This window comes from Phalangium opilio, unplaced genomic scaffold (genome assembly GCF_054372755.1).
Source record: "Phalangium opilio isolate 3A_F unplaced genomic scaffold, DU_Popi_V2 ptg000540l_1, whole genome shotgun sequence".
NCBI lineage: Eukaryota > Metazoa > Arthropoda > Arachnida > Opiliones > Phalangiidae > Phalangium > Phalangium opilio.
Genome location: NW_028324244.1, coordinates 1462661 through 1485901, shown reverse-complemented (window position 1 = coordinate 1485901; position 23241 = coordinate 1462661). Strand labels below are relative to the sequence as shown.

At 34.9% G+C, this 23241-nt stretch overlaps 1 protein-coding gene across 2 annotated transcripts; it reads right to left on the bottom strand.

The window, feature by feature from the left end:
* Nucleotides 1-23: 23 nt before the first annotated feature.
* LOC149588565 (uncharacterized) lies at nucleotides 24-23241 on the bottom strand. Of its 2 annotated transcripts, none has more exons than XM_089862511.1 (3): nucleotides 23038-23241; nucleotides 3251-4753; nucleotides 24-2117 (listed from the first exon to the last, which is right to left on the bottom strand). In XM_089862511.1, exons 2-3 carry the CDS (start codon nucleotides 4654-4656, stop codon nucleotides 2012-2014), a joined length of 1512 nt encoding a protein of 503 aa, XP_089718637.1. In that variant the 5' UTR covers nucleotides 4657-4753; nucleotides 23038-23241; the 3' UTR covers nucleotides 24-2011. The 2 variants fall into 2 exon arrangements, with proteins under 2 accessions (XP_089718637.1, XP_089718636.1); XM_089862510.1 differs by lacking the exon at nucleotides 23038-23241 and adding an exon at nucleotides 5787-6064.

The following is a 23241-nucleotide window of genomic DNA, read 5'->3' as shown; positions in this document are numbered from 1 at the left end:
GAAAGATTATAATTACAACAATATTTCGTTTATGTAAATGTTTTTTATTATTGGGAATAATCTATACACAGCAAAAATAATCGCGCAACAAATAAATAGGGTATAATAGAATATCCTTGGGTGGGGAGCGAGGGATAATTGTAAAAATGTTTTTACAAATCCCTACCGACGTTAAGACTATAATTTAAAAAAAAAAAATTATTAATCGCTCTATCGTTGGATTAATTAACCTTCAATCCTTACCAGAAGGTTAAATATGGTTTGGAGGGGGAATCAAAATGAGCGAAAATGAAATTAAGTTGGCAAAAAAGGGTTTCTAAAAAAAAAAAATCGTAAGAATATTTTTTCCGTGGGAAATACTATTTTGATTTGTTTTCTTCAAAAATAAAAATAAAAAAAAAAGATGATCAAAAGATTTGATTTCAAATAGATCCTAATATTAAAGTATTATTGTTATTATAATATTAAATGAAATCCATAATTTAAACTAACTCTCCGCGTTTAAATTGAATACGGGAAGAAATTTGAATTAAAAATTTAGACAAGAAACGATAATTGTAAATCCCGTTCAACTTAAATCGCGTAATGGCGTTAGAGATAGCAATTAATGGATTAGAGATTAATTAAGTAAAGGGGGGCAGTGAAGAGGGGACGGGTAAAATAATAATTAAGTTAATTAAAAATGATACGTGAAGGGAAAATAATAATAATAATAATAATAATATTACACGTTAATACGTGTAAAATTGGTTGTGTTAAAACGCGAATAGTACAATCACAAAAAAGTGTATAATAACAATACAAAGTAGACTGATTATTCGCGCTCAATTCCATAAACAGTTTTCCGCGATTTTATAAATAAGTTTGTTCTTTTGTTTGTGTTTACCCTAATAACGTTAATGCTCCTATTATTATAGACGGGGTAAAAAATGGTAAAATATACGATATGGTTTCTGGTATCTTATTTCCTAATGGTAAAAGGGGGGAGGACACTCTTTTTTCCAATTACAAGACCATTCCTTCCATCAGACCAGACGCCAGTCAGTAATTTAAATTTTTTTTTTCTTTTTAACTTTAGCCTAAATTTAAACTACCACCTCTTATATGGTATATTTATTCTTTCTTATTGAAGAACCAGGTACTAAAATGCCTTCCGGACCAAGCCGGATTTAAATAATAATATAATATTACGTGTGTTTTTTTTAAATTTAAGAAAAAAAGGGGAGGGGAGTTAAGAGAGAGAGGGGGGAAGATATTTAAATATATATTTTAAACCGTGAACTCTATTTCATCCAAAGTTGCAGTTTCTTATTAAAAACATAAACCGGAAACGAACGTGTTTTCTTTTTAAGGGTCTGTTGAATTCTAGGAGGTGGTGTTTTGGTACAAAAATATACTACCCTTTACTGAGGGGTATACTGATGTGTTTCTAGAAAAGTTTTCTAGAACGTCGTAAAAACGCTTTAGGTCAGGGGGAGGGTAGGGGGGAAGAATGGAGGGAGAGGGGATTTTGAAATATTTTCACGTGATTTTTCTCATCCCGCCAAATGTTCCCGCCAAAACTGGAAAGTCGAGTTGTTGTTATTTTTAGTTTTGCATCTTCTTTAGTACCGCGTCATCTTAATTCGTTAGGTTTTTTTTTCTTACATTACGTTTTGTTCTCGGCAAAATATTATATACGTTTTGAAAATACATAATTATCATTCCGGTAAATGATTATTATTATTGTTCTTCATTTAATAGTTAAAAATAGTTCCCGCGTTTATCTTGAAAGTTTTTACCAACAGCCACAAGTTTGATATTGTGGACGTGTGTTAGTTGTTTTAAAAACTGCATCAGGACGGACTGTAGGGGGTTATAAAAATGACGAAATTTTTGATTTAATTAAGATTTAAATCAAAAATTAACGTGATTTTTTTTTTCCTCTTCAATATTTTAGGGTTAAGGGTTTTGGGAATTTCTCTGTTTTTTTTTTTTTTTGTTGAAGAATCGATCCGTTATATTTTTAAGATCAGCACTTAAACTTTTTGCATTTTCCAGTTTCGGCCGATAGAGCGGCGTTCTTGAAGACACCCATTTTTTGCCTCATCCAACCAGGGACGAATTTCTCGACGACACTAAAAAGGATAACGGAGCGGAGAGAGTACCAAGGAAAAAAAAATAAATTGTTATAAATGTGACAGTAGAAATCGTTGCTCGTAAAGAGAACTAGCTAGCTAGCGTTGCGACTAAAAAATGGGGCCGAAGGTTCAGTTACCATTGGACTTTCGAATAAAAAAAAGAACAATATATAAAAATGAAATAAATAAAAACGATTCGCTAGTGTCCCATTGGGAATAATCAGTAGGGTGTAATAGTAGCCATCGAAATAATTTTGTAGAAATTTAACGCTTCCATTATTATTAAACGCGAGAATTAGGCTTAAGTATAGGCCTTGGCAGAAGTAAACCAGACGTATGTAACTCGCTCCCAATCTCCTCTAGAAAGCCTTGGAATTTCCGAAGACTAATCACGTGATCGAATATATATTCCGGTACCCCGTGGTTTCCAATCCCAAACTCTCTAGGTCTTTTATAAAACATCGCTAAGCCTTTGCTTTATCGAGTTTTTTTTTTTTTTTAAGCTATTAGCTTTCCATCACGTTGATCTTTCCCATTGAGATTGTCTCTTAACTACTACTCTTTTCCGATGGAGCTAGCGGGGCGGAGAGAGAATGACTCAAAGAGAGAGAGAGAGAGAGAGAAAGAGGGGGAGACAGAGAAAATGGGTCAAACCCCTGGTGGCTCGCTGACGTGTATAACGACTGTGCGATACGCTTGGAACATTTCTACAGGCGCTGGCTGGTATTCCGCTTCTCTGTCTTTCTCTCTTCTCTCTCTCTCTCTCTCTCTCTCTCTCTCTCTCTCTCTCTCTCTCTCTCTCTCTCTCTCTCCTCTCAGACTTTGAGAGAGGAAAATAGGTCAGATGGCTAACGGCTTAATTTATGGATCGAGATCGGGTTTTCTCAAAGTAAAAAAAATAAGAGCTTCGTATAGAAAACTTGTTAAAGGCGGAAAATTCTCAGTTTTTAAAAAGGTAAAAATCTGATAATGAAAATTTAAAATTTTGAAGAAGAATAATAATATAGGACCGGGGCCTGTATGATTAGCTATAATTTACGATGAATATCATCAAGACTTTCATGAATAAACTAGACGTTCTCATTCACCTTAACTATCTATCCGAATAAAAGTAAATAATATTGACTTACGATAACATCGCCGTCTTGCCTCTAAGGTCCCCGACGGCGTTTCCTAGTTCGCATATGATTCTGTTCATGCATTCTTCGCTCTGTACGGCTGACCTATAGATGGAGTAGTAATGGCCGACCCTTTCCAAGTACTCGGACACTTGTGGTCCTTGAGACGTTGAGGTTTCCTTTCCGTTTCCGGCAGATCTCTTCTTCCTTCCGCTGAGGTTAGAGACTGTGGGGATCAAGAGTCCTAATCCGGCTAAAGCCAACATGGGCATGATGAAGGAACTTAGTCCGTATTTCTTTCCAGTAGCGCCAACGGCCCCTTCAGATCCGTAACTACTGGCGGCGGCGTATTGTCCATAGCCGGGAATGTGGCTAGCGTCGTAACCTCCGGCACCATAGGGTCCGCTAATTCCTCCAGAGTAACCTCCTTGTTGACCGGCTCCTCCGTATTGTCCGAGTTGGTTGTAAGTGGCTGCGTACGCGGATTCTTGAGCTTGGTAAGCGGATGGGTTGCTAGCGAAGGTTGGAACGCTAGCGGAAGCGGCGGCGATGGAGCTACTGTCGTATCCACCACCCAATCCGCTGGTGTCGTAACCGCCTGAAGATCCACCGATTCCGCTAGTATCGTATGAACCGGAAGAAGCCGAGGCATCGTATCCACCTCCGTAGCTTCCGCCTCCGTATCCTCCGCCGTTTCCGAATCCACCGGTCAAACCGGAAGAGGATCCTCCGTAACCGGAACCTCCGTAACTACCTCCACCATAGCCGCTATTGGCGAGAGACGCGGCCAGGGTACTCGCCGCGGCTTGGCTTCCGTAAGAACCGGAAGAGCCTCCGTAACTACCTCCTGATGAGCCGTATCCGCTTCCGGATGAACCATATCCGCTACCGTAAGCCCCGCTGGACAGGGCACTGGCTAAACTAGCGCTGGACGCGCTGTCCAACGCTGGGGAGGTAGCTACGGCCGAATGCGTCGATGAAGCGCTGGCGGTGTAATCCGAAGAGGATTGGGATTGACCGGAACTACTTCCACCGCTACTGGCCTGTTTCGTCTTGTCTTGAGAAGGATAGTAGTAATAGTACAAACTACTTTGAGAGGGCGATGAGGAAGCGGGGGCGGTTTGATAGCTGTTACTCGAAGCGGCAGTGTCGTATCCCGAGCCGCTGTAACCGCTGGACGATCCACCGGATGAACCGTAACTTCCGGAACCGTAGCTACCAGAGCTACCGCTGGAATATCCGGAAGAACCGGATGGTGAATAGACTGGTTGGCTACCGCTGGACGATGAGGAATAATCCGCTTCGGATCTCTTCGTGGATGGCACCGAAGACGAAGAAGAGGAACCCGAGGACGTGGCCGCGTACGCCACGGTGGTGGCGGACAGGACCACCACCAATAAGGTCGAACGACTGATCATGATTACTGATCTGAGGGGAAATGCGTCGCCTCTCTTTTTTTCTTTTCTTTTTCTTTTTTCAAATCAAATGCCTGAATCCCAGGGATGCGGCCGCTTGCTAAGAGAAACGAGATGTGAATGAAAAGGCGGTTCGAGAGACCTCGATACCTTATAGTAAAATAAGTAACGATGGGTACATTTTAGGGGGGGGGCGTAATCAAGACCCCTTTAACCCCCCCCCCCTCCCTGTTTGCATCAACAGCGTCAACCCCCCCATCCCCATCCTAGCGTCCCTGAACTTGGAGAGTTTGGGGGGAATGAAGGGTGGGACTAACTTAATTTCGAAGATCTTTACCCAATACCGGAGTCTGGGTTGTGACGTCACAAACCTGACCGTGAATCGGTGACCCGGTTATTCGGAAAAAAAGCGGAAATAGATTTTTCAAGGGGAAGAGCGAGCGACCCTCGCGAAACGCCATCGGGGATAAGGAAGATTTTTGCCTCTTTATCTTCTCTTATACCGAGTTTCCCCACTTTTTTAGACTCCCTCCCCGCTAAGGTCTAACTCTACCTGTGATGATATTTGTTTCTAACCGCCGTCTTTCTCGAGGTATTTATTTTAAGATAAAAGAGAGATATGGTGCGGTTTCGCATCTTGGGAAGGATAAAATTCATACCGGCATTGAAAATAAAATATTTATACTAACGCAATGCAATATTCAATTAAAGATACATTTTCTCAATTACGATTTACAACCGTGTTATCAAAATGAAACCTAGCTTCTGAGTCTGACACTCACTTACTTAACTTTCACGCGAAAGAAAGGTATTATAGAACATATTTAACAATATTTTGTTAAAAAAATAACTCTATATGATTTCAGTAAACGAAAATATGTAAAATTGGCTGGGAATTTGTGGTTTGAAACTAACTAAAACCATAAGCATACGTTGGGAAATTGTTTATCCACATTGCAAGTTTGAAATCATTCAGAATTTATTTCTAACATATTTTTAGATACTTTTACCCTTAACTAAAAATATTTCAGTTTGGCCTAATCTTTCTAATAATATTTTCCAATACTTGAAATAAATAAAACCAAAAACCCAAAACCCAAAAATTCGAAATAATAAATTGAAAAATATCTCACCTTTTCAGTAGCAAACAAAAACAGAAAAATCACACAAAAAAAAAATCACAAAATCGATAAATATCCAAAAACAGGCACAGTTAGAAACGTTAGTCCAGAGAGTAGTAGAATATTTTTGGCACTAAAATACCGTAATTCACGTAAACTTAAAAGTTAAAATTAGTTTCTTTTTTCTCAATCCAACTTTTATCCCGAGAAAAGTTAGTAAGAAATTATTAGGAATAAGCAACAAAAAAATTATTCCACAACCGAACGCGTTTCAATCTGTTTTTCGAGATTTTCTTAGCAAACACGATGTTAAATACTCGGCATAGAATTTAAGGCGGAGCTTAAAACAGAAGTGAGGACGCCACTGTTAACGTGACCCGAATTGTCGTTCAAACTAAATTTTTGTTTTAAATTCCCCCCCCCCCTTTCCAATACCTACCTTTTCCGAATTAAGAAAAAAAAGGTACACATACACACACCTACAAATATAATTCTTCATCGGTAACCCCTAAAAATATTTTAATTTTTCATACGTTTGTTGAAACGTTTTATTAACGTGCAAGCAGGCATTACTTTGTTCAATAAATTTCTGGCCCCTTTTTATCACCTTCATTCATGACTCAAATGTAGAAAACCTAGCCTAGTTCTTTAAATTTAAAATAAGTAAAAACCTCCCCCGGATTAACACGTTTAAGTTAGCGTAATTGCGCGATTATAAAAAAAAATCCTAAGAATGTTTAGTGAATCACGGACCCAATATCCATCCATATCCAGACATTCCATGAATTCATTAAATTATCTCTTGAATAATCAGCATAAAACCATTTCAAAACCACACCAGTTAGGCCTTGAGTTCAAACTAATTTATACATCACCAACTTTTCATGGAGTTCACGCCATAAAATAGCAATTATATTTAAATATAGTGAAAGTTTAATATTCTTGTTATAATTAGCTATATTCATTGAACGGAAACACGGTAAAAATTTCACCCCAGAAAGACGCTTATTCCGCTTTAATACCACCTATACCGGCGTCTGTTGAACTTGAAAAAGCCAATAAATAAATATTAGGGCAACCATGAAATTTCCCATTCAAAGTTAATATTATTAAGACCCCTTGAGACACTTCCAAGGCAATGATTCGTTAAATTTAAACATAAGCATAAGCCCAATATATTTTTCTACTGTATATAAGGTATATTTTAGTATTTCAGCTATGTTTTCCCCGAGGCATCGTAAGCGTTACCTACTTCTGACCCCTTAAAAAAAATTCTAGATTCTCTTTGGCCTTGACCGCCAAGCCGAGCTACACAAGCGTCTGCTGGCGTGTTTACCACCAGCACCGGGACTTAAAACCTCCTACCCTCTTCTCTCCTCTCAAAACCAGACTTTATTCTTTAAATGGTACTATAGGTTCTGCGTGGCATGCCCGGCTCTTGTATGCTAAGAAATTCTTGAAGACACACTATAGAGTACAGAAGATCTGAAAGATCATGGCGTGCTTTTTCTTTAAAGTTTTTTCTCATCACCGCATGGTAAAAAGAACGGGGCCCCCTAGAGACGCGGCTCACGCTACAAACCCAATTATTTTATGGGTAAACAAGTGAAAAACGAAAATAAGTTTTTTATCTTCTTCTTTTTAAATTCTCAAATGGAGGGTTTTAGGTTGAAAAATTTAACTTGAGATTTTTTCGGAGATAGTGTTTGTGTGGTAGCTCTTAATTCTAAGGCCAAGGCCAAGGTAACTCGTCGCTAAGCCTAATTTTACTAGGTAACTCGTAACTAAGCATAAATTTACTAGGTTACTCGTAACTAAGCATAATTGTACTAGGTAACTCGTTGCTAAGCCTAAATTTACTAGGTAACTCGTTGCTAAGCCTAAATTTACTAGGTAACTCGTTGCTAAGCCTAAATTTACTAGGTAACTCGTTGCTAAGCCTAAATTTACTAGGTAACTCTTTGCTAAGCCTAAATTTACTAGGTAACTCGTTGCTAAGCCTAAATTTACTAGGTAACTCGTTGCCAAGCCTAAATTTACTAGGTAACTCGTTGCTAAGCCTAAATTTACTAGGTAACTCGTTGCTAAGCCTAAATTTACTAGGTAACTCGTTGCTAAGCCTAAATTTACTAGGTAACTCGTTGCTAAGCCTAAATTTACTAGGTAACTCGTTGCTAAGCCTAAATTTACTAGGTAACTCGTTGCTAAGCCTAAATTTACTAGGTAACTCGTTGCTAAGCCTAAATTTACTAGGTAACTCGTAACTAAGCCTAAATTTACTAGGTAATTCGTTGCTAAGCCTAATATTACTAGCAAACTCGTAGCCAAGCCTAATTTGATTATTTTCTTGAATTCAAGTACTTAAAATTAATTTAATGAACTTTATTATCCCATGGAATGGTATTAATTTATTAATTTTAGGTGATCAAACGAAATTTTAATAGGTTCCCGCTTTAATTTTATTATTAGTAATTAAATTAATTTCATTGCGGTGAGGCTAATTAAATCCTACGATATTCTATGGCGCTATTTTAAAATAATTAAATTCACTTATCAGCTGACATTTTTCGTCTAATTAAAAATTGAATATCAATGTATCGCGAAGCTCTTAATTAATCTAACTTAATATCAATTAAAATTTGTCGCGAACTTTAGAACCTACCCATCTGGCAAAAACAGCGATAATGAAACACTAAAGGAAAGCCAACATTCAGGGTGTATAGAAATACATTGAGGTCCCATAGAACGCCTGTAGAAATGTTTCAGTTACAATACATCAATGCTAGAAGGAAAAGACGAACCAATTGCCCCTTTGTTATATTTTCCCTACAGTAATATTCAGGAAGGGTAAAATCTAAATATATCTTTTAAAATCAATATTACTAAAGTCTATTTGTCATCGGTTTTGGACAAGCGAAATAAATAGTAAATCTAGAAATCCTTTGAGGGCGATATGAACCAGACAAACGCGGTATTTATATATATAGGATAAAATTTGATATTTGAAAAAGAATATAATAAAATAATATATTACTGAAGGACACGGCATTCTCTATTGTCAAACTTAAATAACTCCAGCCTAACCAACTTTATAGAATGTAGGATGATAACCGGAATAGCTCGTTTTCCTATTTTTTTTTTTTTTTAATATATTGAAGACTAGTAATTTTTTTTTTTCTCACCGATATATTTTAGGTGATAATCTTAGGAGGTTAAGAGGGTTTTTGATATTTAGCCCCGGGCCATCTTCTGCATTATTAAATTGTGTAATAGGAACTTGATATATAAAAAAAAACTAGTTGTCGAAAATTGGTTGGTAGTCCTAGTGAACGAATCCCTCAATTTTGAATTCCCCCTCCCCAAAAGTTATCCATCTTAACTTTACATTATATTTTTAGGGATTAAGACAATTTAAATTAAATTAACTCTTTTTAAAAATAAGTAATTAAAGCATACCTATTTTATATTTATTTTAGTGGATATAAATGTTTAAAAAAAATTTAAGAGAATTGAGCAGGATTTTTTTTAAATTAAAATACCTAACATTTTCGCTAAATCTATGCATAAAATTAAATTTATCTAAATTTAAGATTGATTAGCCATAATTGGTAAAAAAAAATTCGGCTAGAGAAAATTCCATTCCCAGGTTTTTTAAATTTAACTGCGCTCTTCAGTGTTGCCAGTAATTTGTTATTAAGGCATCTCGGGTTTGGAACTGAATGATCTGAATCGAACAGAACCAAAAGCTTTTCATTCATTGAACTGCACCACTCACAAAAGTCTGGCAACACTTGTAATTTCACATTATCAATATAATCATTGCTAACTGATCTTGAAAATATTCAAAAACAAATTAGGTATAATCATTTAGGCCTAACACGAGTAAAATAATCATTCTCTTAATTCGAAACTGTTTCTGCTATGAAAAATTATTTCGAGTCTTATACATGGCAGCAGAAAGAAGCCAAGGCCTAAGACTATATAGCCTCGGAGTGTCTTTCGGGGTGGCAGGATTTTGTACAATCCGCCTTACATTTTCATGGTCACCTTCCGCGTTCTCTTTGGGTCGTTCAACTTCGACGCGCGTCTCTCTCTCTCTAGTCGGCTATATATTTTTTTAATTCCCCTAGTATTCCGAATTTTGGTAGGAAGGTCAAGGCTACGTTAATACAAGCCGGCTTCTTCTTATCGAAGTTGGCACCGTAACGACCAAGAAAAAAATAAAATAAACGTTTAGATAAATTTTAAATTGAAATATTGAATAGTAAAATGGTTGGTCGGATGAATAAATAACTTCAATAACAAATGTAGGTCGTCGGTTTATCCCAATATTTACAATGACGCGAAGTTTTCTCATTGTTTTTATTGTTATTTATTTATTTTAATAGGTACGGGTGTTTTCTATTTCTCTCTAAAAAGAAATTCTCTCAACGAAAACGATACTTTGTCTATTGTCCTAATGGCTTGCGGTCTAGAATGGACAACAGAATTAATTTTCAAAGTTGGACATGGATCAAGATCAGCTAGGCAAAAGAAAGAATAAACTTTGAACGAAAACGAAAATACTGGCATTTGTTTTGCTTTTTTTTTTTAACTGTATATTTTTTTCTTTCATACCCCCAGTTTGTGATGGATGAAAAAAATGTACAATACGTAAAAAGGGAGTTTATGTTTATCATTTTTACATGTCAGCGGGATCTGACATGAGTCGATTTAGTAGAATCATAAGTTTATAAGATATGTTCCATAAGTTTGTTAATCTTTGGTTACTGAGAGCTTGTCATAGATTCGAGGTAAAGCGAGGGAGGCCTGGTGAGGCGCTGTCAAAGGCTTAGTAAAACAGACTAAATAGGACCTAGATGGAAGTCCTGCAAAACTAATTAACCATCCGAGTGTAGTACTTCAATTCTCGCTTGTCGTTCTGCTAGAACTAGCTCGAGTTGTAAGTCTCTCAGTAGCATTACGAAGGTAGGAACATATCACTTATAAACTTATGGTAGAATTTATACAATAAGTCTCTAGCATTACGAAGTATAGGTAGTGTCATACTTATGGAAGATATCTTATGGTAGAATTTATAAGGTATAAAAAATCGTATTAATCACCGGGGTCTAACTTTCCGGTATTGCGCAAAGAAAAAAGAAACCGAAACGCTCGGAAGAAATAGGCCTATAATAATCTACTTATTTCAAAGCCAAGGCTTAAGTTCCAATTTGTTTTTCTTTTTCTTTGAGTATTTAACTATTTATCAATGCTTGAAAACGTTTCAAACTTGGCCTATAAATCATGAACTAAATAGAGATACACTCCCATATAGGGGAAAGAAAATAAAAAGGAACTATGCTAAAAATAATGGCGTCAAGGAGTACACGTTACGTAATATAATACAACTTTTGTTAGGCTTAGCTAGGATAGAAAAGAAAATTGTTTCCCCATTATAAATTCCAAAGGCGAATCGGGTCTATTTCGTCTCGTACCGAAATTGTAACAAAAGAGAAGTCGTCTCGTCTCTAGAATACTCAATTTGATATTACATTCGAATTTTACCCTCGTTTGACTCTTGGGTTTGGTCGAATTTGATAGGGCGTATAGAAATGGGAGTTCAAATGAAAGCCGGACCGAGCCACCGTGACAATAACGACTGTATAGAGAAGATGCTATATCCCAAATCCCTTCGCGGTATAACGCCTATTCACAATACGAACATAAGTATTCGTACATACGGATACCCCAACTATACATTCAAAACATACCTTATTTTGCGAAATAACATTTTCTCCTGATGAAATCAAATCGACTATAGCTTTGCCGCGACGGTCGATAAAGGCAATTTCATGATTTCTGTAACCTTTATTAATCGTATCGTATATATATCTCTCTCTCTGTTAATGACAGCATAAGTTTATAAGTGATATGTTCCGTCCATAAGTATGACACTACCTATACAAGTTCGTAATGCTACTGAGAGACTTACAGTACTCGAGCTAGTTAGTTCTAGCAGAACGACAAGCGAGAATTGATCAGTACTACACTCGGATGGTTAGTTTTGCAGGACTTCCATCTAGGTCCTATTTAGTCTGCATTACTAAGCTTTTGACAGCACCTCACCAGGCGTCTTCGCTTTACCTCGAATCTATGACCTACCTCATTCACTTCAAAATTACAAGCTCCAGTTTCCAAGTTACCAGGGACAAACTTATGGATGGAACATATCTTATGAGCTTATGATGATAAGGATGGTTTATTCATTACGAGGCTTAAGCCGTATGCGCCAAGCAAAAATGATTAGGCTAGTACTCAAATCTCAGCACGACCGCCCAACCCATAGAAGCACGCATCCATAGTTTTGATTAATAAATCTATTCATCGTGAAATAATTAATGAGATAAATGATTTTAGTAGTAATAGTAGCTTGAACGCCACTGGAATTTTACCCCTCCTCTCCCAACACTACATTCGTTTCCTTAATAAGCAATTAATACTTTCACGAATTTTATATTAACAAAAGTTTTATAAATCATTTTATAACCCAAATATTAAGAGATATCGAATTTTTCTTTTAGTTTGAAATTTAACTAAGACTTAGAAGTGTTTGTTTCTGATTAACTTACGACAGACTTATCTAAAACACCCTGTATACTATAAACTTATGACCTTAGTAATAACTTTAACTCAATTATGATCCAAAACAATTAGGCCTATACTCTAATTATTTCATTATTGAAATTTTATATTTAAAATAAAAACTATTTATTGATTTTCTAAAATTAATTCTGATTAAATAAATTGCAACCAATATTGTGAAAAAGGGTGAAAGAAACAATTTAATCTTTCAGTACTATCCAGTATCCCTTTAAAAGCTAATTAGATCCGGGAGTGAATACGTAATACCGGTTAAATATTTAGGGGAACTTTGGTCTTTATTAGATTAAGGAGAAAAGGCCAGGAAATTTGGAATTTTTTTGGGTCTACGCAGCGTGTATTTTTTTCTGGTCAAAGATAAAGGGATGGGTGAGGGTGAGAGAGAGAGGAGAGAAGCAAGCCAAAAAATAAGGTTCTTTCAAATTGAATTTATTTCCGAGTTGGATCATGTCCCAGGGCAGCAGTTAACCATCGATTCGCCGCAGCATTTTATATGCTTCGGATATGGGCCACTGGAATTCAGTACCAATCAGTCAGACCCCCTTCTCCCCTTACCTTTTCCCATGCAGCATACTCGGAACTATAAAGTAAAACACGTGACGTGGCATCGCTTAAAATTTGCGGATATTCAATTAAATATTTCTTCGAAATTCTCCATACAGTTTACGTCATGAAAAAAAAATAACAGCTATTTTTATTTCATTAATTTTTTGGCGCGTTACTCGGAGCTCGTGAATAAATCACGTGTTTAATAAACTTTGTTTAATAAATAGAATTAGGCTTAGGAAATAATAACAAATGTAGGCCTAGGCCTGTAGGCTTAAATTGTGGTTATTACCAAAAGTCACGAAAGAATAAATTATACAAAAACGAGTTTTGCTTCGCAGTCCTTAAAAAACTGCATTTATACACAATCCGCGGCACTTTTTCAAACCCACAAAGGGCCAGAAATTAGTAATTATTTTATGTATTGCAATTTGAAATTAAGTTTAATCGATATGAGAAATTTGGTTTTAATTGCGAAGTTCAAACATTTGTTATGATTAGAAATTTTACAACAAAAACGGGTATAAATGCGGCGTTTCGAGATAAAGGGAGCTTAGATTTTCACGTATGAAATTATATAGAATCTGTTCCCCTAAAAACTTATCCCTCTCAAATAATTAAAGCGAAAAAATAGAAAATGAGCTTTTAACATTTTAGTTTTTCAGGGTGGAAGAGATAAGAACACTTATTTCGAGTAAAATGTCGCTTTACTACTCCTAAAATGAGGTCCCTCATTCTGATTTGTGGCTTTAAAATGCAGTGTCGTATTTCTGACATTTATCATACATCTTGTATACGTTTTAAACTTCAATTCGAACTCGACTCATAATCGTCCTTGATTTAGCTCTTTGTTCCGAAACGCCGCATTTATACCCGTTTTTGTTGTAAAATTTCTAATCATAACAAATGTTTGAACTTCGCAATTAAAACCAAATTTCTCATATTGATTAAACTTAATTTCAAATTGCAATACATAAAATAATTACTAATTTCTGGCCCTTTGTGGGTTTGAAAAAGTGCCGCGGATTGTGTATAAATGCAGTTTTTTAAGGACTGCGAAGCAAAACTCGTTTTTGTATAATATCTGTCCCTTTTTGGGGAGAAACGTTATTTGGGAATAAATTAGTTCTGGAATAGTGAAACTCATTCGTCCAATTTTTTAAGACTAATTATATAGTATTTCACTAAATCGTAACTTGCATTCGGAAATTGGAATGGTCGGATAATACAATGCACTGTATAAAAACACACTATGCTAAATATTCGTTGAAACCATGTGAAAATTATAAAAATTCTCCTACTATTTCTTTGTGATCATTTAACGTTAGGCTTACAAAGACAAAAATTAGGCCCAAAAAGTTTTAAAAAAATCACGTGAACTTACTTAGAGAATCAAAATGGTGAAATTAAGCGCGAGATTTGAATTGAAACTTTAATTGAAATGCAGCGCGTGCTGGCGCGTGAGCTAGCACGTGGTTTAAAATATTTATTTTTAAAACCTATACAAAAAGGCCAAGTTAACCTTACACTACGAGAAATGAGATACTATACCTTTTCAGCCTTTGCTAGTGCTGTAAAGTTAGGCTGTGAAAAAAGTGTACCCCCTTGGTCGCGAAAATGTTTCCACCTCATAATGTTAAGCTCCATAGAGTTTAACATTACGATTTCGGATTGAGTATAAATAGAAAATCCCTGACGGGATTTTCTTAATATATTCAAAACAATGATAAGAAAGTTTGATACAATAGAAAACTAAATTGTTATTTTTATTTGTATCGTCTAATGATCAGTTGTAAGATCGCGACAAATAACGCCTCGCGTCTAAACAATAAACAACTAATAGAATTGTCTTTCTAACCCCTTCTATTGTTTCGGAGAAAATTGTTTTATCGGACATCCCAAATCTTAGCCATAAGTTTATAAGTGATATGTTCCTAACATAAGTATGACACTACCTATATACTTCGTAATGCTACCGAAGACTTACAGCTCGAGCTATAGTTCTAGTAGAACGACGGAAGCGAGAATTGCAGACTACACTCGGTTGGTTAATTAGTTTTGAAGGACTTCCATCTTCCTATTTAGTCTGCACTAAGCCTTTGACACGAGAATCTATGACCTACCTCATTCACTTCATGACAACCCCTCAGTAACCAGTAACAAACTTATGGAAGATATAACATGAACTTGTGTGTTTGGCATGGATGATAGCCACAAAATGTAACCGAGATACGCGTAACTTTAGAGTTTAACCCTTTTAATGTTTAAATTTGATAATATTATGGGAATAGTTAATTCATTCTAAAATTATACATGCACTAAACAACAACGTATGGTTATTTACGTTAGGCCTAAATGGAATGGAATGGGATGCCCTATATAGCGTAGAAAATACCCTTTTTTTTCAACCAATAAAATTCAGACCCAGTATCCCACGAAAGAAATGAATAAAAAATATATTTGATACATTTTTTAGGGGTGAAATTACGGCCTTATTTTTTTTTTAATATAAATTTTCCTAAGATAAAACGAGCCCATCCACCCCCACGATCGCGTAATAAATAATAAAAGGACTATCGTTTTTTTTTCTTCTTCTTTTCGAAACATCTTTGACTCTAGTTCGCATGATCACGAATGGCCTTAATTTAACTGCTCAGCACAGGAGATCAAAACTAACTTTTGCGTTCATGCCGCGTTCACGGTATCTTTAGAGTCTTTTTATACACGAGAGAGCGAGCGAGAGAGAGAGAAGATTGAAAAGAAATGAAATAAAAAACATCGCTTTCTTTGGTATTTTTTTGCATCCCTGCAACTCAAGGCCCTTTCAGACGATACACAACATTTTGACTCAGTTAGACAGAAGTTGGTTACACAAGTTGAATCACCAAATAAAAAATTTATCACTGAACAATTTTAGCTGACTCAACGTTTTGAACCATCTAGTTTGAGTCAAAAGTTGTACCGTCTGAAAAGGCCTTTAGATGAGTCAAGGTAACAAGTTGGTACGTGTGAACAACGTGTTGGAAAAGTTGAACGACCAATCAAATTAAAAATTTATCACTGACCAATTTTAGCTGCCTCAATTTTTTGGCCCATCTAGTTGAGTAAAAGCTGTATCGTCTGAACAGGCCTTAACTTCTTCTCCATCTCTTCTCTATCTCATGATCTTTTTCTATCTCTCACGGTAGGAGGGTGAGATCCCGGTCAATCTGACCGCCTATTCTCATCCCATACTAAACGCAGATAAAACGATATATAAGCTAAATTCGGCCAGGCCAAACCGAACAAAGATAAAACCAATTTGGTTGGACCTTAGCTCCCATATAGATAAATATTTGTCTACTTTATATACTGATTTTAATGTATGAGGATCGTTTTTTAATTGAATGTAATATTTTTTTTTAGTATTGGGTTTACTGTTTTGAAACAATTACGCAAAACTACAATCCAGGCTCTTAGTGCGTGGTTAAAATTTCAAAATGATACATCCATTAGATTAATTTAAATATAAAAAATAACAAAAGTTGCTAGGGAATTAAGGTTTTCATTTCAATAAATAATTCAGATAATTCGAAGGTTTTGAGTCTTTGATGAAAAATTTTCCCATAGAAATAACATGGGAAACAATGTATTTCATAGTCTTCTTCAAATGTTATGAAAATAGGTACCGCATAAACATTATATTAAAATAAATATAATATTATAATTATAACAATAATAATTTTTGATAATTAGGCTGCCATTTGTTGGAAAATTTTGAGAATTAGTACATACTATAATGACCACTGTGTTATTAACGTGCTAAAATACTGAAGCGACTCGTCCAATGGTTTGGATGCCATCTTGGAAAATGGCCATTTAAATTTCTCTTACATTTTTTTATTCCGATCATTCCTGATAATAAAAATACTCGTATGCAAATTAGCCTATTTTTAGAACGCGGTACTAATAATAAACAGAGGTTTAAGCTATTGCACCAATTATGGACCATAAACACCCCAAACGTAACGTTACAGACTCTTGAGACTCCAATCTATAATTAGCAATTAAAAATATGGCGAAGTAAATATATATATAAATATTCTCATTTGACTATAGGTAAACAATGGGTAGAGAAATATTCATTTATTGGGGCTAATCAAACCCTCCCCTTTATATAAGTTAATAATACATTGGCTTCGTGGAAAATTTATAGTACTTGCTATTTAAAAAAACATCTCATTAAACTCTGGCCGCTATACATTTAAGCTAATTACTGGAATCTCTTAACCTAATTTGAGGCAATGACCATCCCCTTTATAACGCGTTCCTATATATTTAAGATAAGAAAAGCTAAATAATTATACAAGTTCGTCCCAGTTTAATTATTCCATACGGACAAAATATAGAAGCTTCACATTTTAAATGCATTTTAATTACATTTGATAATACTGCAATTTCAACGTGAAATATTTTTAATATCGCGTCTTGCATATTAACTAACACCATCGGGCAATCAAGATCCCCCGTCTCCTTATAAGTGTCCTCATAAGTATATAAGATATGTTCCTTGCTAAGTATGACACTACCTATACTTCGTAATCCTAGAGACTTACTTAGAGCTTGTTCTAGAACGACAAGCGAGAATTAGTTTTGCAGGACTTCCATCTTCCTATTTAGTATGCATTACTAAGTCTTTGACAGCACCTGACCAGGCGTGGCTTAATCTATGACCTATCTCATTCAAATGATTCACTTAATGACAAGCTAAAGTTTCTAAGTTACCAGTGACAAACTTATAATTAAACATATCTTATGAACTTATGGTTTTCAATATATAAAGTTACATTCTTAAAATATGAAATAAAACTGCATGAAAATTGATACAAACTAAGATTGTATAGATAACTTTTAACGTTCTGAGTTCTTATATTGCATGGTTCTTGAATAAATTATAATTAGCTTATTAATTAAGTCTGGAGAGCCAGACCAAGCTAATAAAAATTAAAAAAAGAAATAAAATAAAAATTGTGTTTAATACAACCGTGAAAAAATATAAATTAGAAAGCGTATATGGCCTAGAATTTTTGATCAAAACAATGAAACTTGAATATATGTATTAAGATCAAAAATATCTATAGGATATCGATTGAGATTTCTTTTTATTTTTTTTTTAATTCTTTTTGAAGAATAGAATTCAAAGGCGAACGCAATAAAATTTAGTTTCTCACGTTTTTAAATGCGGTTATATAAGAAATTATTAAATCTTTCTTATTTTTCTTTTTCCTGTTCGCAGCTAGCTAGCTATTATTCATGGGCGTATCTTTCTTTATTTAAATTCTTTTCTTATAAAAATCCTTTTTATTATTCCTGGAATACAAAGAAATTCAAGGGGAGGAGATTTCCAAAAAAAACTTGAACTCTACCTAATTGTTATCGCTGGCCAGAAATAAAATCCTAATTTTTTTTGTACTGTTTTAAAACAAAAACGGTTTGAATCGTATTATTTAAAGATTTTTAATAAAAAGAATAAAAGGCTCGAGATGAATTAAGTATCTTTAAAGTTACTGTGAAATGTTAAAAGAAATTTTTGTAAATTCCCATCACAAACAATTTAAAGGAGAAGAATTTAGCTTAAACAGTTTCATATATCCTTTAAAGATATGGTTAAAAATTTGCATATATATATAGGCATGTAGGGCAATTTTTCTAATGTTTTATAAAACCATTTCTGTTCACCTTTAATATTTTATTATAGGAAATAATAATTTCATTTATAAAAATTATTTTCTTCTTAATTCAAGAATCAAAGAAATTAATTTTTTTTTTTTCAAATATATAGCTGTAGGCCTATATTTATTATTAAGAGGCAATTTAGGGACCAGATTTAATGTGAAGTCACTGAACCGAAGCGATTAGCGAGAGATGTAACCGTTGAAACTATTCATCGATTGCGGATTCTAATGTAAACCACATTATCTTTATTTATTTATTTATTTATATATATGAATTATTTTATGTTAAAGATGAGAAAAAAATACAAAACCTAATTTTCATGGTCACTGAATGAATTGAGGTGGGCTGTTTATTGTTTACTTATGCATATGTTATGTTAGTTTGTAAATAAATTTTAACTCTAAACAACGGTTAGAGGAATTGTTCTGGCCGGAATTTTAAATTTAATTATATTTAATGAATTAAATTTGAATAAAATTCGTAATAACGACTTTATAACGATCTCTTAGTCCCGGATAGCGTGACCGAAGCTACATAAGTTTATAAGATATGTTCACCATAAGTTTGAGACTGGTTATAAACTGGAGCTTGTCATGAAGTTAATGAGGTAGGCCATAGATTAGATGGGTTTTGGCGCTGTCAAAGGCTTAGTACAGACTAAATAGGACCAGATGGAAGCCCTGCAAAACTAATTAACCATCCGAGTGTAGTACTTCAATTCTCGCTTCCGTCGTTCTGCTAGAACTAGCTCGAGCTGTAAGTCTCACAGTAGCATTACGAAGTATAGGTAGTGTCGTCATACTTATGGTTGAACATATCACTTATAAACTTATGAAGCTAAGTATATAAAACTGGGGCTGAGAGATAATAATATTTATTATTATCGTAATGTATTTTTATTAAGTTTAAATATAAACTGGGTCTAAATGACGTAACTAACTTAAATCACTTCCTAATAAATTTGCTATTTTTTCAAGTTAATTATTAATTTAAAAACATAATTCTAAAATTAAAAAAAACCGTGGGATTGTCAAAACGGAAGTAACATAGGCGGCCTTTTTGTGGTAGTAATAAAATTGAACCGGTAAAACAATCATTAGCGACAATTAAGTTAAAAATTGATTGGTTTGTTGAGGGTATACATTATTGAAAGAAATAATAAAGAAAAAATCCTACTAACATTGTAAAACATATTTACAATTTCTAAGAATTTGTACGTCCTCTTACCTAAGCAGCCTAAAGGCGCTCTTGGAAATTAAATATGTCGTTATGTAACGCGTCGGGAATCTCGAGGTGATGGTGGTGGTGGCGGTTGTAGTGCGTAAAGGCCCATTCAGACTGTAGACTAAAATCTTCCGTTCATGTTGGTGAAGTTGCTTTGATCGCTAAATTAGTTAGAGACGTGTCAACGACTACGTAAAAGATTCGTGCATGTGGGTTTAGTTTTAAAAATTTTCAATTTCGTCGGCTGCAGTGAAGTGTCGAGATGGCAGCCATAGCTCAATCGATCATGCCTTACTGACGCGTGATCAAGTGAGCTACGCTTTAGCAGACGATATTTATGAAAAGTCAAAGGATTAATGGCGCGGTATTTGACATTCATTTTGGATGAGCAGCTATTTTAGTATTCAAAAGTCTTGGTTCAAAAATTCACAATAAACGCCACTGGTTTCAAGTCGTCTGCTCTCGCGTCTTTACAGGGAAATGAACGTACCATGGCGAGTGTCTGAATGGGCATTTAGAAAAACTCAACACACGAGGAAGATTCAAATTATCAATTTGTCGGAATTTTTAGTAGTTTCTAGTGTAAGAAAGACGACGACACCCCCCGAAGCAACGGTAAAGTTATTTCCGTAGTAGAATTATTTGAAGCGCGATGTAAATGCCTCTAGGGTCTGTGACACCCAGCTCAAGGGGATCAGTTATGTTATTTTTTTTCTTTTTCTTTTTAGGATTTTGAAAAAAAAATAAATTGGCGTACAACCTTGACGAAGGGTAACAAGGGCGAAAGTTTTTCAGGCTGATCGCGTCATTCTCTTTGGAAGTAGGAAGCCAACGACGGAAATAACACGGAAAAAAAGAAGAACACGATGTGTGAGTGTGTGTGTGTGTGTGATGGGGAATTTAGGGTAAAATTAATTCGATTACGTGCGGATGAAAAAATGTTATTTGAATATTATATATAAAAAACATAGTATTTAATTTGTACATTTAAACTACCGTGTTTTTATGTAATTTTCCCTTATAATGGAGATGTTTTATGCAGAGTTGCCTTTTCCCCAGTGTTGCCAGGACGTTGGTAAGTCGAGAGATTGCAGAGAGAAAGGCTAGCAGTTCAGTTTGACTCAATACTTGACCAACTTGACTCAAAGAGAGCCTGACAACACTGCACCGAAGTTTAAGCTGAGAGAGAGAGTGGGGAGGATGTTTTTGTAGCAACAACAGTGAAAATTATTTAGGAAAATATTCAATGCATTGTTCAGAGGGAAAGACCCGACAAATTTAAATATGGTTCGCTTTCGCATCTAAATTGTGTAAAAACTTGTTAGTGTCCCTTTAAAAACAATGCTGTCATAAAATTATAGAGGTTACACTGGGAATTATTTTTTCCACCACGAAAATATTGAACTTCCCAATGGGGTGGTTCTTTATTTATTTAAAGGGTTATCCTAAAAGTACAGTACCAATAAGAAGACGCAACAAGAATTCCCGGTGTCAATTCTATAACTTCCTAATACTATAATAACAGCGGGAGCAGCGAGTACTACGTCATTTAAGGAGGAACGTGCTTAAATGGCGTTAAAAAATCTCATAATGGCGGCTTATAGTCCAGGGTTCATACGAATTTTCCAAAGCCAATTTCCCTGATATTTCCAGGTTTTCCAGAGTACTTCTTATAAATTTCCAGGTGCATTTTTTGCATTGGAGGAGTGTTATAATTTCAAATAGGGTAACCAGACTATACCTACAACCACATTATATAGGCTCATGCCTCTGTGGTTGCCAGTAGCTTTGGTTACGAAATAAATATTATATGTTTACCATTCTTTGTTAGGTTATAATAGACAGTACCAAAATACAGAATTCCATACACCAGGGCTGATACTCACTCATACGCTCAATTTTAGTTGAATAAGTGACTAATTAATTTAGAAATGGTAAGCAAAAAGTGACTAAATAGGGGCCACTTGAAATGAAATGTTTTCAGAGATTACCGATTTAAAAGATATTTTGAAGGTCAGTGTCGTAATTTAGCTCAATCTATGGTCTTAGATAATTCCAGTCAAAGGAAAGGTCACCTCATAAAAGGTCTACGGCGAAATTCAATTACAGAAATCAAAGCAATTGATGCCGTTTTAAATCAAGAACAAAACATTCATTTGGATTAATTTTAAATAATAAGTTAAACATTTGCTATTTGCTGAGCGAGCGAAGCGAGCTCCACGATTTTGGACTTTGATCAACTGTGATCTCGCTATTTTTGCGTTTAAACTGTCATAAGACGATTTTTTTCGTGCACCAAATTAGATTATGGGTCCCACTGAAGTGTATTTGTTTCACTTTATTTAATTTCCCTGATTTTTTGGAAAAAAATTTATTTTCCCTGATTTTTCGAAGAAATTTTCATTTTCCCTGATATTTCCCTGATTTTTTTCCTCTACACCAATTTCCCTGATATTTCCAGGTTTTCCCTGTTTTCCATGTTCGTATGAACCCTGATTATACTCCGTGTAATGAAAGCTATTTTCACTTTGAAATTCTAATATTCTTTAGTTTTCTCAAAGCAAGGCTTGAGCCAACGAAATTAAGGCAGCGTGCAACCCACAAACTTCCAGGGCGTGAAGGCGACAAGCTAAGCCTAACCGTCATACATTTAGTTAAATGGTCTAGAAAACAAGTGCAGTTTAGTATTGAGATTAAAGAAAAAAAAAAGGAAACTAAGAAAATTAAATGGGAAAGAGAGAGAGAAAAAAAAAAGAAAACCACGCGCTGTTTTACATCCGTCTAAATTTAGGCCTTGGTAGAAACCAAATTAGTGGGTCCGAAGAAATTGAAACGGGTATCAGACCTAGCCTAGGAGAGTCAAAACTTTGCAATTTGGGTCTAAGAATTTATATCCTCAGAGTTTCTGGAATAGAAACATATACACACCTAGATCCTGCTCATTATAATATTATATGGAAAGCGTTTGAGAAGAGGGAAACCAGATTATACGGGTATAAATGTTATTTAAAACAATTACTTGCTTCTCATTGCACAAAATGCAATTTAAATCTTCAGAAAGATTTATAAAGTTTAAAACAGAGGGGTCAAGCATGGGTCAGACAAAAATACCTTTTCAAAATACTTAAAAAATTACCTGAAAATTATTGTTATTTTATTTTACTTTGAAGGTTTATTTAAATACTGTCGAATTAAAACTTCAATTATAGGTGTCGTTTATTAATAAAATTGGGCCACTTTTTTTAGAAGGGTTAAAAATAAGCAAAAAAAGCTTTCGCGGGTTACGGGCTAATAGATTTAATAGTAAAGTTAAGTATTACGTTTAAAAAGCGACATTAAA